Source organism: Neomonachus schauinslandi, chromosome 9 (genome assembly GCF_002201575.2).
Source record: "Neomonachus schauinslandi chromosome 9, ASM220157v2, whole genome shotgun sequence".
Classification (NCBI taxonomy): domain Eukaryota; kingdom Metazoa; phylum Chordata; class Mammalia; order Carnivora; family Phocidae; genus Neomonachus; species Neomonachus schauinslandi.
The window spans coordinates 1997053-2014093 of record NC_058411.1 but is presented as its reverse complement, the minus strand read 5'-3'; the positions used below and the strand labels follow the sequence as shown (position 1 = coordinate 2014093).

At 56.2% G+C, this 17041-nt stretch overlaps 1 protein-coding gene and 1 pseudogene across 1 annotated transcript; one reads left to right on the top strand and one right to left on the bottom strand.

Annotated features, from left to right (window-relative positions):
• Positions 1-8705: 8705 nt before the first annotated feature.
• CKB (creatine kinase B) lies at positions 8706-11978 on the bottom strand. Its single transcript, XM_021679707.1, has 8 exons — positions 11925-11978; positions 11417-11628; positions 11061-11215; positions 10855-10987; positions 10375-10546; positions 9487-9610; positions 9174-9363; positions 8706-9091 (listed from the first exon to the last, which is right to left on the bottom strand). The coding sequence occupies exons 2-8, from the start codon at positions 11607-11609 to the stop codon at positions 8913-8915; spliced, it is 1146 nt and encodes a 381-aa protein (XP_021535382.1). The 5' UTR covers positions 11610-11628; positions 11925-11978; the 3' UTR covers positions 8706-8912.
• Positions 11979-13420: 1442 nt separating this feature from the next.
• LOC123325698 lies at positions 13421-13999 on the top strand (annotated as a pseudogene).
• The last annotated feature ends 3042 nt before the right edge of the window (positions 14000-17041 follow it).

The following is a 17041-nucleotide window of genomic DNA, read 5'->3' as shown; positions in this document are numbered from 1 at the left end:
AAGACCCAGGCAGAAAGCTGGGACGGGACATGACTGCCTTGGAGAAGCACAACCGTGAGCGTTTTCAGTGTGTGTTTCTCCAAAAGCCTAGAGAAGGATGATAGTTAAAAGAAAGATCTCGCTGTGTGTGCTTTATGAACACATTACTGTCGCTGTAGAAACCGTCCCTGGAATACCCTTTCCGGGCAGTTCCTGCTCTGTGAGTGGCGCATGGTGACCTCAGTGTCCACGGAGCGGGGAACGCGGGGGTGCAGGGAGGTGTGTCTGCCTGCTCAAAACTTGGCTTTCTTTGGGGTGTTTTTGTTATTTGGGGGGTTTGGGGTTTTGGTTTATTTTTGCTGATTTGCCATAAGACCCTTTTGAAGAGCTCAGCAGCCCACTTTACATTGGGGGGAATGGTTGCTCTCGAAGGGAGCGATGGTGAGTGAAGGATGGGCCTTGCAGGTACCCTAACACTGCACAGGTGAGTCTAGGTGTGACTGTCCCCAAGAGTAGAACCTGGGCATCCTCCCAGTCAACAAGGAGGACAGAGTTTCACAGCCTTGTAAATGGGTCTTCAGTCTACCACTTTGAGACACCAGAACCCAGGCGGGGGGTGATGCTCCCTCAGAGAGAGTGCTCGCCATTGGTGTGGTGACAGCCCAGCGGGGCAGCTGGGCGTGATCAGTGTCAAACCAGCACTGCACTCCTCGGAAGTCAGAGCTCACGCAGGGCATCTGGGCCTGGCTCCTCCCCCAGGGAAGGGCGGTCACATGGTAAGGAGAAGCCATCAGAGGGACTAGATGGGGAGATTTGGGCACGTGAAGAATGGAATGGGCTGTGACACTCAAGGAGGAAGCCAGCTTGCTAGGATAGCAGAGCGGACAAAGCAGGGAAGCCTGAGTAAACTCACAGGAGCAAAGTACTCTGCCGGGAGGTGAGCTGCTGGCTGTGGTGGAGGTGCTGAGGTCTGCCCACTGGTTACTACAGCAGGGTCTGGATGGCCGGGAAGGCCGGCGTCGGATGGCTTTTGCCAGGGCAGGGCCTCTTAGGATTCACTTCACTCAGACGTCAGAGCCCTGTTTAAACCTGAATTAGGCAGCGTGGCTTAGCAGTTGAGGTGTATGCCCTTGATCAAGGCAGCCTGGTTTTCAGGCTCTGGGTTCATACCTCAGGTTGCCTCCCTAAAGCGTGGCAGTAATGATACCTCACTCTGGGCTATTGGTAGAGTCCACCAGGTGGCAAGTGCAGAGCGGGGTGCCTGGCAGCTGCTAGTAAATACGCAGCTCACTCAGGTACAGGCCCTTTTAAACAAGAATTCAAACTAACCCTGTGTCCTTCCTCCCTGCCCAGCTTAGCCAGGACACTGAAGTCCTTGAACACTGTGCTCTCTGCCCTCCCAGCAGAGGCTTGTTAAGGAAATTCCCCCAGGGGCGCCTGGTGGCTCAGTCAGTTAAGCGTCTGCCTTCAGCTCAGGTCATGATCTCAGGGTCCTGGGATCGAGCCCCGCGTCGGGCTCCCTGCTCAGGGGGGAGTCTGCTTCTGCCTCTGGCCCTCCCCCCTGCTTGTGATCTCTCTCTCTGTCAAATAAGTAAATAATCTTAAAAAATAATAATAAATAAAAATAAATAAATACTTTAAAAAAAAAAAAAAAAGGAAAATTCCCCCAATTTCTGAAGTGTAGAGTTCTGGTCTCTGAGCCTGGTGTTAGGAAACCAGCCAGTACCGTTGTGTTCCTGGCCCCAGGTTTTGGCGTATGTCCCCAGGGGACAGGGAAGAGTATGAGTCTGGTGGAAGAGCACAGTCAGGGGAGGCAGATGGTGCCCCCCACCCCCGCCCTACCCCACCCCATCCTCCCTTCAGACTGCTGGTCACCTCTCCCCCAACAGGCCTACCGTTGCCACCACTTTTAAAGATTTATTTTAGAAGGAGCGAGGGGAGGGGCAGAGACGGGGAGAGAGAGAATCTCCAGCAGACTCTGTGCGAGCTCGGAGCCCGACACTGGGCTTGATCTAAAGACCCTGAGATCGTCACCTAAGCTGAAATCAAGAGTCAGACGCTCAACCGACTGAGCCGCCCAAGTGCCCGTCATCACATTTAAAGTCCCACTGGCTCAGGGGCGCCTGGCTGGCTCAGAATCAGTAAAACATGTGACTCTTGATTTCAGGGTCATGAGTTCAAGCACCATGTTGGGCATGGTGCCCACTTTTTAGAGATAATAAAGTAAAATAACACCGCACCACATCGGCTCTCCCGGCCTGCTTGGCCAGCTGTGCCCTCCCACTTTGTGTCGTGCTAAGAGTCAGCAGCATGGACAAATGTTTTTTGTCTCTGTATCTACCCTCCCTGCCCTTATTAGAATGCAAGCCCCAAGGGGAAGGGTGGTTTTTTTTTTTTTTTCCAGGTACTTAGTACAAAATAAGTATTCATTTAAAATAATGAAGATGGTGGTGATGATGATGAAGAAGGAGGAGAAGTAGTAGTAGTAAGTACTAATAGTAGTAGTCGTAGTAGTCGTCGTAGTATGGGCGAGAAATACTTGAAAGGCACGAGGCAGTTTCAGTGGCTTCAGTCAGAACTCTTACCGGGGTTCCCCTATAGCCCAAGGATGAGGCAGGCGCCACCATGGGAAGCTGTGTTTTGATTTGTGGTCCATCCTCTTCGGTCTCCAGCAGCCATCTGAGCTGAGCCCTTTCTGTTTTACAGACAAGGCTCAGAGGTGGGCTGGGAATGTGCTTTTCTCTTCACTGAGCTGTCCCAATAGCCGATGCCCATATTGTGTCATTCATTCGAGTCAGGCGCAAGACCATGCAGGTCCTCGGGCGGGTGCTGTGGGCGTCCAGGATTAGGTCCTGAATCGTATGACATTTGCCATCCGATGTGAAATTGGGGGTTAAAGCTCTTGGCTTAGAGCCTTAATCCATATCCCACACCACAGAGTCGCGCAATGTGGTGCTTAGGTTTCAGTGCATTAAGAGAACAGCCACATGAGGCTTGGCAGCGGTGTGTGAGCTGGAGGTCAGAGAGTCTTTGGGGTATTAACAGTAGCCCTCAGCTCCTGGTGCTTGGTCACAGGCACCAAGCCGGAGGTGAGGCCTGCTGAGCAGGAGTCCAGGCTTGCAAAGCTTGCGTGCCTCCTGCCTGAGATAGGGAGGCTGCTCCTTGGGGGTCACCTTGGGGCGAGACTAGAGCTCAGCTTGCTGAGATGACCCAGGTCTCTCCAGGAAGGCTGGGGACACTGGGGCTGCAGGAGGCACTTCGGCTGCTGTTGGCTTTGGTTTGATTGCTTTGTTGATTTATCTTGCTGTTTCTGTGGTGAGGCTGATTGGTTACAAATTCAGAGGTTCTCACGTCTTTTTCCAGCTCCCTAGATATTCATTGCAGTGGTTTGTGGCCGTGGTGAGATATCTTCTCACCAAGTGGGTTGAAAAATAGGTGCCTTCCTGGGGGGCGTCACTGAGAGCAGGGACAGCTGATCATCCTGCAGCCCTTCCCCCAGCCCATGCCTTTTGCAATTTCCTGCTCTCTACCTCCCACCCACTGAACCCACCTCTATGTGTTATTTTAAGCCAGAACTCTAGAACGCATCCCTCAAGCAGGAGGGGAATGTGCAGTTGCTCATCAGGAACTTGTCCAACTTCTGCTGGGCCCCTTCAGTGCCAGGGTGTGCACACTTACACACGCACACCCCGGGGGTCTGGCGGAGAGTCTGTCTGGTCCTGGATTTTCCTGATGCCCGGGCAGTTTCTTGCCCAGCCCTGGTGGCCTCGTACTCCTGGGAGCTTTCACTAGTCAGGGAGGGGCTCAAGTATTTGAAGATAAAAATTGTGTTTCCTTCCTGAGTTTTGCTTCCCTAAGTTATACTGCCCCAGTCCTTTTCAGGTGTTTCAGGACAAGAAGTGAAGATTTTTCCGTGGTGGTTTGTTCATCGACATGCATTTTTGGGGGTTAGAGTGGGACAGCTACTCTGGGAGGCCCTGTGCTGAGCTCTGGGGATCCAAAAAGAACTGCGGTAAAACCTAAGTCCGCTAAAAGCTCGCGCTCACAGGGAGAGGCGCACAGACATGGTCTGGAAATCTGGTACGGCCAGTGCTACACGAGAGAAGCCCAGTCGGAGTGGGGAGGGGGTAGAGGTTACAGGGGCAAGCCTGAAGCACCCCCAGTCTGCTCAGTGGAAGGGGACTTGGTGGTGTGTACAAAGGCAGGCATGGAAAGCTCATCCTACTTCAGACTCGGCATGTGTAGGGGCAGTGACAGGGCCATCGCCCTGCTGGACAGGCTCTGTCTTGTCACCATCCCAATAAAATATGTCTCAGACAATGCACCTCTGTTCTCTTAAGAGGACTTCGGTCCAGTACTTTCTCAGGAAGTGACGTGGCAGGCTTTGGGTAGAGTTCTGTTGCCAGACAAAAATAGACCCTGCTGCACTAAGGAAGCCAGGTCCCAGGGACTGGAGAGGAAGCATCGCGGCCAGTGTGGGGCACCCGGCATGCCAGCTTCTTCCGGAGTGAGCTCTGCACTGACTTGCCTCTCCCTCGCTCTCAAAAGGGAGCTGCCAGCAGGCGTGGGTAGGTGTGAATACATTCTCAAATCAGACATGTTTTGCATGGAAATAAGCTGGGAAATAGGAGCATATGCTGTCATGTTCATTAATATGGCACCCAAAACCCTTTGGTAGATGGTGCCCCTGAGAGCCATTCCCGATGTGACACCAGGAGCTGCTGTGTGCATCCCGGGGCGCTGCTCAGGCTGGTCCCTTCTCTGCCCATGTCCTCTGGCCAGCTGCTCGCTCTGCAGCACCCAGCTCATTTGTCACCTGCTGCCTCTAATCTTTGCAGTTCCCACTCTCTCAGCCCCAATGCCCCAGGCCGCTGGGTCCGCTCCCCACCTTCTCTGAACTCTGGAGAATCCTGTTGGGCCTGTCTTGCAGCTCATCAAACAGCAGCCCAGCCTGTCTGTAGTGGGTAGGGGTTCTGCTACCCAGAAAGGCGCTGCCATGTGTCTTCTTGTCTCAACATCACCAAATGCGCAGGGCACATTTTGTCGGGTTGCATTTCCTAGTATCACATCAATAAGTGGGACCAGAACACTGGAACTGGGCCGGAAAAGCCAGGTGCTGTTCTCCTGTGTTCTTCAGGGTCGGAGAATAGAGGAAAGCAGTAAGCACCTTGGCCCTCCTTTCTGGTCTCAGGGAAGAATGAGGAAGAGGAAGCACGACCTCTGGCCTTCCCTCTGCTCAGAGCATTTCCTCTCTAAGATAAGCACTATAGCTCTGATTTTCGCTGTAGCAGTGCAGATGGATCCTGTCAAGCACAAAGTCAGCGGTTTCAAGTGTGGTTAAATGTGTACCACCTTCATCATTTCTTCTTGAAAGTGTAATGCATTTGAAGTGCTTCTGAGTGTGTTGGGCAGTTGATGGGTCAAAAGTATTGACAAAACTAGACTTTTCACTTCAGTGAAAATTTAATAGATGTTGTCTTTTGTTGTTAAGTCGTATATTTCTGGAATAACCCCGGGGAATGTGTTAACACAAGCCACTTTTACCAGTAATGGGAGCAGCCTACTTGGGGTGGGGTGGGATGGGGCAAGACCCAAAGCCTGACCCTGTAGTCAGTGTTCTGAGAGAGAAGATTCATGGTGAAGCAGTATATGATGGCGGAGTGACGAAAGGATAAAGCCCAAGGACAATGACATGTGAGGACTGAGGTCCTTCCCAAAAGGAGGGCTAGGGCAGGTGTGGAGGTCTTCCCTGGAATTTGGGCGTAGGTGGACCTTGGGCTTCCAGTAGGCTGGACCAAATGTGGAAAACAGGAAACAGACCAAAAGTGGCAGATGAAGGCAGGCCTGCAGGTGTTGGTGCCTCCCCTGCGTGTCTCCGGTCTCCCATGTTGCCATTCTGAGTGCACGTTGGCATGGGGCGGGGGGCAAAGCCAAGCTATGTTTCTGGAGCTACTGGATTTAGTAACTAAATTCTTGGACAGATTGACCCGGAAGCCCTGCCAGACCAGCGAGCCTTGCAGTTGGGTCCGTGAGAGGCAGAGCGGCACCCCGGCCCCAGCCCCCCTCACCGCAGCAGGAGTGGTGCCAGCCAGGACACCTGTGTGCTCCAGGGGTGTGCCCTGCACGTGTGCAGGTGTTCCGTTTGCTGGCCTTAGCTGGCCCCGGCCTCACAGCCCAAGACGGCTCCTGGAGCGTGCTTATCCCCGTGGCTACAGCTGCATGCCAGGCCCAAACCAGGGTTTTGTTAGGAACGCAGAAGGGGAGCATGGCTGCTAGGAGACAAGCAGCTGGCTCCACACAGATTCATCAGAAATGGGAGGAGCTAGGAGTACTTTTAGCTTTCCTGGGTCTTGAAGTTAATTATTTAAGTTGAGCCTTAAATTTTGACAAGCCCCCAACTCTGAGAAGGGTGTGAAAGTCCTACTTCTGAAACCAAGAACATCATCTTTGCTTCTCTGAAAGACTTCAGTAAAGCAGAACGAGTTCTACAAACACAGGTTTGGGGAGAAAGGGACAAAGAGTCCAGACTCTGCATGGATCCCTGCAGAAAGTCTGTAGCCACACATAGGAACCAAGATTTGTGTTGTCCCAACTCACATGTAAAATTCCTAGTTCTCCAAACTGACACGCTGCCCCTGCTCCATGGAAAGATGGACTCTTGCCAATCAAACGTTGCTCCCCTTTGTTACCTGTGGAAAAGGGAACTCAGAATCTGCGTTGCGTGCAGGATGCAGCCCCAGGGTGCTTTAGGAGGCTTTGGTGTGGGCACCAGGCAGCTCCAAATAGAAGTGCAGAATGAGGCGCCTTCCAGGCAGCTGCCGCCTCTGCAGCCAGCGTTCCGAGCAGCAGGAGCTGCACACTGGAGGTCTAGGGTGTTCTGAAAAGTCAAAGAGCAGCAAAAAGAGCCCAGGACTTGGAACGGGTGGTCTCAAACTGGTGACCCCAGTCCTCCCGCACCTCTTGAGTCTCTGTTTCCACCCCCAGGGGCGGTGATCGGTTTGTGCAAATGAGGGGCGGTGGCAGTGAAGTCCTGCCTTAGTGGTCTCCCACGAACTGTGACACATGAGAGCATCTTTTTAAACACCACTTAAAAAAAGCATTTGTTTCAACTTATATAATTATGTAATACATGTTCGCTGTAGAAAATCTGGGAAACAAAAGTATAAGAAGGAAATCACCTGTTACCCCACCACCCACAGTTAACTACTGTTCAGGATTTTTCCATACATGCTCCGGAATCCAGAGTACAAGCTGTTTTATAACCTGCTTTTACACTTCAGGTTTTTTAAGCATGCCTCCGTCTCGCCGAGTTCTTCACGCTGTTGGGATGCCCACATGGTGCCTTATGGAGGGAGGTGGCCTGGAGTTTTAACCAGCCCTTTATTGTTGGCAGTCTTGACCAGCTCTTCCCCATTCTGAGTAATTGTACCTCTTAATTATTTCTGTAGGGCAGTGGTTCTCAAAGAGGCAGTTGGAGCATGGGCGGGGGGGCGCCTGGCTGGCTCAGTTGGTAGAGCGTGTGATTCTTGATCTTGCGGTCGTGAGTTTGAGCCCCACATTGGGTGCAGAGCTTACTTTTAAAAAATTAATTCCTATTCAAGGAGGCAAGAGGAGATTTTGGCCCTCAGAGGACAGTTGGCCATGTCTGCAGATATTTTCCATGGTCACAAGGTGGGGTGGGTAACAGGGCTGGCATCTAGAGGTTGGAGGCTGGGATGCAGTCCCCAGGGAAGCCCCCACCACCCAAGTCACCTGCCCGGTGTGAGTAGGTACAGGTGAGAAGCCCTGCCGTAGGGGCGTGTCCTAGCGGGGCCCTGGCCGGGGTGCAGGAGTAGATGCTCTTAGTGCTGCTGACTGGTGGAGTCCATCCAAGATGGGGAATGAAGAAAAGCGTGTTCCCTCCGTATTGTGGTGTGATGGGAGGTGGGGGGGGGGAGTGGGAGGGCTGAGGTGGGCCTGGCCAGCAGGTGGCAGCAGAGACTGTCCACAGAACTGCGGAGCGGGAGGACAAGCCCTGCTAGGGGCTGGCTTACCCTGTCCACCTCTACTCCCCAAGCCCTGGCCCATCCCCCCACAGTGAGATCAGTCGGGGACAGTGACAGCTCTGGAGTGCCTGGGAAACAGAGACCAAGGAGCCCCCACCCTGAGCAGCCCCTACCCCCACTCCTGCCCAGGGCCTCTGTGAGGAACTGAAGGGCTAGGCCCAGTTGGTCTGCCCGAGGCTAGGAGGAAGGGAAGCTGAGGGGAGAGATTTAGGAGACTGTAGGTGCTGGAAGGGGCAGGAGGGTGGCAGAAACCCTCACCAGAGGAGAAACTGGACTGGGGCGGGCAGGATGGGGAGGCATTTTCTTTTTGGGCTCCTGCCCACCCTCCAACCGCCTCCCCACCCCCCCCAACCCGGCATCCACACCTCCCCCACACTGCAGGATGGGGCTGAGCAGAGTGCCAGGCTCCACCCCCCAGGCCCAAATGTCCCTAGATGCTCAGGGTGGAGCTCCTCCCTGTCCCTCCCACTGGCCCATCCCAGGCCTGCAAGGAAGCCAAGTAGACAGGATGGCAAGGGAGGAGTTCATGGAATGGGACTGGATGGGCACAGCAGGGTGACTGCCTCCTGACTACTGTCCCTTCTTACAGAAAGGGTTGACCTAGGATTGAGGCCTCCATAGCCTGGCTTCTGGGCACCAGAGCTGCCAAGGGAAGGGGACACACTACTCGGGAGACTCATGGCAGGCTGAAACCCTAGTTTATTTCAGCATCAGCAACATCTTAGCCATCACAAAAATAAACTCTACCAAGGGCGACAGAAGTCTCTACAGCGAGGCTAAGGGCTCAGCCGCCAAGTGGCGAACATCAGGGGTGCATGGCGGGCACTGCCCGGGCAATAAGTTAGGAAGCAGCGGGGCTGGTGGTGGTGGCAGGTGCAGGCTGGGGCCTCACTTCTGGGCAGGCACCAGGTCATCAATGGCCTGGCCTTGCTCCAGCCGCTTCTCCATCTCAATGAGCAGCTTCACACCATCCACCACCATCTGTACCAGCTCCACCTCCGAGAAGCCCAGGCGGTCTGCGTTGGAGACGTCGAAGACACCACCCACAGCAGCTGTGTCCACACCACCTGGGGAGACAACCAGGTCAGCGGGACTGGGGTGGGGGGCTGCCCCAGAGAGAAGACTGCCTACAACCCCTGCCCCACTCACCTGTGCCTCGTTTCTGAAGCCGCAGCCGCTTGAGCACCTCCGGGAACTTCTCATGCTTGCCCAGGTGGGGCAGCTTGATGTGCACACCAGCCCGCAGGCCTGTGCCCAGATTGGACGGGCAGGTGAGGATGTAACCCAGGTGAGGGTTCCACATGAATTCGTAATTCTTAGACTTGAAAAGTGTTTCAATCTGGAGGTAGAAAAGGTGGGAGAGGTGAGGCCTGGCTGAGAGCCTCCCCCCACCCCCACCCCAAGGGACCCCAGCACCAAATGCCACTTGTGCCAGCCCAGCTTGGAGGTGATCAGGCCTGACCTGGGTGAGGCCATTGCAGAAGCGAGTGAACACCTCCTTCATGTTGCCCCCTTTCTGCATGGAGATGACCCGCAGGTGGTCTTCCTCGTTGATCCACACCAGGAAGGTCTTATTGTCATTGTGCCTGGGGGAGGGGCACAGTCAAGCCTCCTCCTCGAACTATGGTCTCAGGACACATCAGAAAAAAGCTCTGGGGGGTTCCCAAACCCCAGGAACTTTCCAGGTCCCTGAGGTGCTCAATCCAGCTGTACCCAGAAGCTGGAGCTGCGGCCAGGACCCCAGCCCATCCACACTCGGGGTAGGCAGGGAGGCCAGGACACCTCAGGGTACAAAAAGACCCGAGCTGTGCCCCATCCTGCCAGTCATGTGCTGTGCGGCTGAGGTGTGGGGGAGGGGGCGAGGGCCCCACCTAGGAGGTAAGGGGCAGGGGGAAGCGCTGTATCTGGGCGCTGAAGCCGCCCTACGCAGACGGTGGACGCAGGAGGCTATAAGCCTCCCCCCACCCCCAACCCCCACTCCAAAGTGTCTGCGTCACGCAGCACCTGGCAGAGTCCCCGCAGGGAAGGGGACGAGAAAGAAAACAAGAAGCTCCAGCTCCCAAGAGGAGGGTGGAGGAGAGAAGCCAACGACACCCGTCGCCCACTTCTAAGATCTCAGGAGGCCTGGGCCTCCACCCGCTGAGTCCCTTTCACGTACCTGCACGGTCAAGGTCACCTGCGAGGAGGCCCTGGAGGAACCAAACCTATCCGCGGAACGCGGCCCCTCCCTCTTCCTCCGCGGCGGCGGCGGCGGCGGCGGCGGCGGCGGCGGCGGCGGCGGCGGCGTGGGGGAGGGCCAAAGGGAGGGGGAAGGGGGACCCGCGGGAGGGGAGGGGAGGGGGGCACGCACCAGATGCCGCGGGCGTCCGGCCAGTCACGGGCCATGCCCGAGGCCAGCAGCAAGGGCGACACGGGCTTATCGAAGAGGAAGTGGTCGTCGATGAGCTGCTGCTGCTCGGCCTCCGTCATGCTCTTGAGAGCGTAGTAGCGGCCGGCCAGGTCGCCGTCCAGGCTCGACAGAGCTGCAGAGGGGCACGCTCAGGGGGATACACAGGAGCCCCTGCCCCCACGCCCGCCCAGCTTTGTCGGAGCGCGGTCCAGGCGGCGGTCCGGGACAGCGACCCCAGCCGAGCCGGCCCTCGCTGGGCCCCAGGCCGCTGTAGGCACGGGGCTGGGCCTCCGTCCGTCCCCTCCCCGGGAAACCGGACACGGCGCGCAGATAAGAGCATGGCAGCGGCGGCTCGGGTGACGGGGGTGACGGATAAACAACAAGCCGGACGGGGACGGGAGGAGGGGCGAGGGAGGGGCAACCGGCCGGCCCGACCCCTACCTTCCACCGCGAGCTTCTCGATGGCGCGGCGCTCCCCACGGCTGCAGTGCGGGGGGAGGCAAAAGCCGCGGATGCTGCGACCCGTGCGCACCCGCGAGCTCAGCACGTAGTTGGGATCCAGATCGTCGCCGCCCTGGGGGCGGAGCGGGGGTGAGCGCCGGGAGACCCCTCCCCAGCCCGCCCCGCCACCCGGGGCCGCCCCGCACCTGCAAGTTGTCTGGGTTGAGGTCGGTCTTGTGCTCGTCGCTGGGCTTGTAGCCGCCGTGCCGGTCCTCGATGATGGGGTCAAAGAGCTCCTTGAACACGTCATACGACTCCTCGTCGCCTGCCACGCAGCCCACGGTCATGATGTAGGGGTGGCCTGAGGGGACGCGGAATGGGGGCAGTGACGTCACTGGCACGCCTAAGCGAGCCCCTCAGGACTCTGCGGCTCCGCCCGGGAAGGGGGACGCCGGAACCCTGGCCTGAGCGGGGTTCTGGGGGAGGCGCTGGACCCTAGCCCCAGGGGATGTCTTGCGGATCAGGAACCCGCACCCAGACCCCAGGACCAGGGTGCGCGTACCGGGGTTGTCCACGCCGGTCTGGATGACGTCGTCCAGCGTGAAGCCGCTTGGCGTGCTCTTGGCGCGCAGCTCCGCGTACAGCTCGGGGGTCAGCACCTTGGCCATGTGGTTGTTGTGGCCGCTGAGGTCGGGGAACTCGTCCTCGGCCGGGAAGCGCAGCTTCAACGTGTTGTGGCTGTTGGAGAAGGGCATGGCGGCGGCGGGCGGCAGGCTGCGGGGAGATTCGGGGGTCAGGGAAGACCCGGCTCACCGGGCCCCCCAGGGACGTGCAGGCCACCCAGGGCCTCGCTGCCCCGGCTCCTGGTCACCCTGGGACGCGGCCAAGGTCAGCGGGGTCCGCAGCGCGCGCGGGGCGCTCCCGCACCGCCCAGGACCCCAGGCCCAGCCGGCGCGCGCTCCAGGCGGCGGACCCCGGCGTGCGTGACTCTGCGGCCCACAAGCCCCTTCGTGCGCAGCGCCCCCGCCCCAGCGCCGAGGCGGCCGCTGCCGGCCCTCCGGCCCACTCACCGGGTGGCCGGGCGGGGCAGGGGCACTCGGTCCGTCGGCAGCTCCGGGCGCGGCGCAGGCAAACAGCGGCGGCTCCGCGCTCCCGCGGCTCTTAAGGGGCGCGACGCGGGCCTCCCATTGGCCAGTATTTATAGCCCATTCATTCCATTGGCCCGCGCTGCGGGGTGGTGCCGCCGCTTTGTCCGCCACCCGCAGCCCCTGACAAACCCCCCCCCCCCCCCCCCCCCCCCCCCCCCCCCCCCCCCCCCCCGGGCGCCCACCTCTGCTGTCCCCTCGCCGGGACCCCGCGCAGCCCGCCTACCCCGCCCGGCGCCTGCCCAGGACCCCGCAGCCGAACCCTCAGGCCCTTGGACGTCCTCGAAGTTCCCTCCCACGCTGCTTCTGGGCGGGAAACTGAGGCAGGAGAGCCGCTGGGCACTTGAAGACTCTCAGGCTCATCTGCAGCCGGGCTCTGGCCTTCCCTGGTCCCGCCGGTCCCCGCGGCGGTCGCGACGAGGGTCCAGGCGTGAACGTCCCGGGCTCCCGCAGCAGGTACTAACCCCTCCCCAACCCCACCCCTGCCTGGTCCGAGCTGGCCAGGAGCCGCTGACCTTCCTCAAGGTGCCCGCAGGCATCTCCCGAGCGATCTTGGTGCAGAGCGAAGGCGCGCGGGAGGCGCAGTCTGGCTACGGTCCAGCAGGGCGGCACCCGCGGTGCTTTGACCTTGGGCAAGTCCCCCGACTCTGGGGGACCCGAGCCAGAGACCCCAGGGCCCAGACCTTCCTGGTAGATGAGAGAACAATGTGGCCCTGGGAGACCGCTGGGGAGTGCACAGTCTCAGAGTCTCCAGACCCCAGCCTTATACCCTTTCCACCCGGGACAGGTTCATCTCACCACCCCACCCCCAAAGGCAGTCCCCAGAGACTTTCAGTAAAGATGGGAAGAAACACTAACAAACAATAAGCATGTGTGAGATTTAAAAAACAAAACAAAACAAAAAAAACCCACCTCACTAAAAATCAGAATCATCCAAATTAAAACAACAAGGACTATACCTTCCTTCCACTGCCCCCAGTACACCCAGATGGCAAAAATGTGAAATATTGACACCAGCCAGTGTTGGCTACGGGTTGGAATGTGGAGAAACGCATTCACACACTGCCTGAAACTGCGAACTGCTACATCCTTTTTGGAAAGTAATTTGGCAGTATCTATTAAAATTAAAAATGCTTGTACTCCATGACCCAGCAATCCACCTTCTAGGAATCCAGCCTGTACAAAGGACAGTCTCATTTCTCTTTGCAGATAGAGATGTGTGGTGGGAAAAACATACAAACGAACCTGGATAGAACTCGATGCCCATCACTTGGGGATTGGCCAGGGGTAGGGAGGCATGTCCCCAGCGTGAAGTATTACACAGCTATTTTAAAAAAGGAGTTAGACCCCTAGTCACTGAGCCACCAGCAAGGACTCAGCAGCCTCCCCCTTACCCCCCTCACCTCTTGAAGATCCACCTGCCTTCTCCCACGAGGCCTTCCGCAGGCCATTTCCACCAAGGAAAGGGAGATCCTATCCTATGTCTGCTATCCAGAACCTCCACGCTTCTGAACCCCTTGCTAATGCAAATAAGAGTGATGATCTGCTTCCTGCTGGCACTGAGGATCATATCCATATAAGAATTCAACAGAGAAATGGCAGGAAAACCCTTACTACTTCCAAGTCACTGATGATTACAATAAAAAGAAACTAATGAAGGTGTTTAAGAGGAAACTTGCCTACAAAAGTTATGTAATGAGCATCCAGAATATGGAGAAGTAATTCAGCTGCAGGGTGACCAGTGCAAGAACATACACCAGGGACGCCTGGGTGGCTCAGTCGGTTAAGGTCATGATCCCAGGGTCCTGGGATCGAGTCCCACATCGGGCTCCTTGCTCAGCAGGGAACCTGCTTCTCCCTCTCTCTCCCTCTGCTTGTGCTCTCTCTGTCAAATAAATAAAATCTTTAAAAAAAAAAAGAACATACACCAGTTCCTCATAGAGACTGGACTGACTAAGGAGAACTAGCTGAATTTGCATGGTTGTTGTTGTTGTTGTTAATCGTTTTTTAAGTAATCTCAGCCTGAAATGTGGGAGTCAAACTCACAACCCCGAGATCAAGAGTCTCATGCTCCACTGATGGAGCCAGCCAGGCGCCCAGTTTCATGGGTTTTAAGTGCTTTTGATTCACTGAAGCTTAAGTGAGGATTTCCTTGCAATGAGTAGAATTTCCCTTCTGTTCCCTGTCATAAGTTTAAAAACCTCACGGCTTACCTAATGTAACCATGGAGGTCTGCTTTTAGCTTGGAGTAGTGTTAATTCCTTCATGCAGTCAGATGAAGAGAAAGGGGCACCTGAGTGGCTCCGTCGGTTAAGCCTCTGACTCTTGATTTCAGCTCAGGTCATGATCTGAGGGTCTTGTGATCAAGCACCAAGACGAGACAGGCTCCGTGCACACAGCATGGAGTCTGCTTGAGATTTTCTCTCCCTCTCCCTCTGCCCTTCCCCCACTCACGCTGTCTCTCTAAATAAATAAATTAAATCTTTATTTTTTTAAATTTATTTATTTAAGAGAGAGAACGAATGGTGGGGAGGGGGGGCAGAGGGAGAGAGAGAGAAGCAGACTCCCCACTGAGCAGGAAGCCTAATGTGGGGCTCGATCTCAGGACTCTGAGATCATAACCTGAGCTGAAGGCAGACACTTAACCAACTGAGCCACTCAGGCGCCCCAGTAAATAAAATCTTAAATAAAAAAAAAAAAAGAAAAGAAAAGAGAAGAAAAAAGAAGTGAATTGGAGCTTGTGTGTCAATGTCCACCATACATTGTTCTGTGAATAAAGCAAGAAAGAAGAAGCCCTTAGCTCTGTGTATGTTTCACAGAATCCCTCCAGGAATGCACAGTGAGCACTGCAGGCAGCAAGGTGAACATCACGCTGCTGCTGGAAGGCTGGCCATGAGCAAGCAGCCACAGGAACCAGAAGGAAATACTGTCAGGATCTGGGAGAAGATGGGTGCCGCTGGGGTGGGGGCAGGGCAGAGGCAGCGCGAGGAATTCCAGTGTCTTTGGTGCCTCTGGGGAATGGGCACTGGAGCAAAGACCCAAAGGAGGAGCAAGTCCCTTCACCTCTGCCTTCATGCACATCAAAGGGTGCGGAGTCTCGATAGGCAGTCCCTGTGCTTACCACACATGAGACTCCTGCCTCTTCTCTCGCTCACCTGAGCATGCTTTGACCTGTTCTCAGTTGGCATTTTCTTAGGCACATAAAACAAACCAAAGCAAAAAGGCAAATGGCCCTGGGCTGCCCAGATAGCAGGTGTCCCTTAAGCCTGGAATTTCTGCACACTGTGCTCCCTGCAGCCCCTTCCTCCAATTTTAGAAATAATCCACAGTTGCCCTCTTCACCTCCCCACCTCCAAAAGCCTGATGGGCTCAAGTTTCTGTTTCTGGAAATCTGGAGGCCAACTTGGCTTTCAGACATGGGGAGAGGGGCACTCAGGGCTTCCCCTTTGTCTTCAGCCTCTGCAGCTTCTCAGAAGAACCCCCTCCACCCTCAGGCCACTAAGGGCCTGACCTGCTGGGTGGAAGGAGGGTAGGTCCTGCTCCCCTCTCCTTCCTCAAGCATAGCCCACACTGGAGAGGGGAGGTCCTTGCTAAAGGTCAGGCCTGGGTGATACTCCTGCCGGAGGCTCCAGCAATCCTCAGCATTCTGACATGGGTGTTTTATCCATTTTGCAGAGAAGCAAAGGATGATCAGAAGGTGGGTGACAGAAGAGACAGGTCAGAGGTCCAGCAAACCCTCAGTGGTCCGGGAGTGCTTGGCCGTGGGCGAACTTAACCTGGAGCCCATCTTGGGGACCCCTGGGGCAGGCCAAGCCTAGGCTGGACTAGATTGACAGCATGGATGGTCAACAGCATTGTGATGGGGGAAGGGGAGGAGATCTTCAAGGCCTTTAGACCCAAATGTCCGGGCGGCCCCCTACCAGGCAGGGACTGCTTGGGAGCCTGGGTGATCCCAGAGCAGAGGAGCAAGGGGTGGGGAGGCCTGGATGGTGCCAGCCTCCACCACAGTTAGAATAACATTGCCCCAGTGACCTAGCCTTTGCCTGTGGACCCTCCATTTCCCCCAGGGCCCAATGAGCCGGTTTGGCAGCGTCTGGGCAAGAAGCTGGGTGACATCACCCAACCAGTTTACGGTCCAGGTTCCTCAGAAAGCACACCTGGTTGCACATTAACCAGCTGGCCCTGGAGGGGGAGGGGAGCTTCAGTGGAGTCCCCAGCTTTTCATCCATCGAACTGAGCCTGCCCAGTGGGGCTGCAGCTTTGGGCTTGCAGAGGTAGGCCAGGTGGGACGGCCAAGCAGGGGACCAGAGGTCATTCCCAGAGTCTGTCCTTAGAAGGCAGTCAGGGTATGCGGTGCCTGGTTGGCTCAGTGGATAGAGCATGCAACTCTTGATCTTGGGGTTATGAGTTTGAGCTGCACGTTGTGTGTAGAGATTATTTAAAAATAAAATCTTTTTGGGCGCCTGTGTGGTTCAGTTGGTTGGGCGACTGCCTTCGGCTCAGGTCATGATCCTGGAGTCCCTGGATCGAGTCCCGCATCGGGCTCCCTGCTCGGCGGGGAGTCTGCTTCTCCCTCTGACCCTCCCCCGTCTCATGTGCTCTCTCTCATTCTCTCTCTCTCAAATAAATAAATAAAATCTTAAAAATAAATAAAAATAAAAATAAAAATAAAATCTTTTTTTTTTTTTTAAGATTTTATTTATTTATTTGAGCCAGAGAGAATGAGACAGAGAGAGAGAGCACATGAGAGGGGGGAGGGTCAGAGGGAGAAGCAGGCTCCCCGCCGAGCAGGGAGCCCGAGGCGGGACTCGGTCCCAGGACTCCAGGATCATGACCCCAGCTGAAGACAGTCGCCCAACCGACTGAGCCACCCAGGCGCCCCATGATTTTATTTATTTAAGAGAGAGCATGAGTGGGGGGAGGGTCAGAGGGAGAAGCAGACTCCCCGCCGAGCAGGGAGCCCGAGGCGGGACTCGGTCCCGGGACTCCGGGATCACGACCCGAGCCGAAGGCAGTCGCCCAACCGACTGAGCCACCCAGGC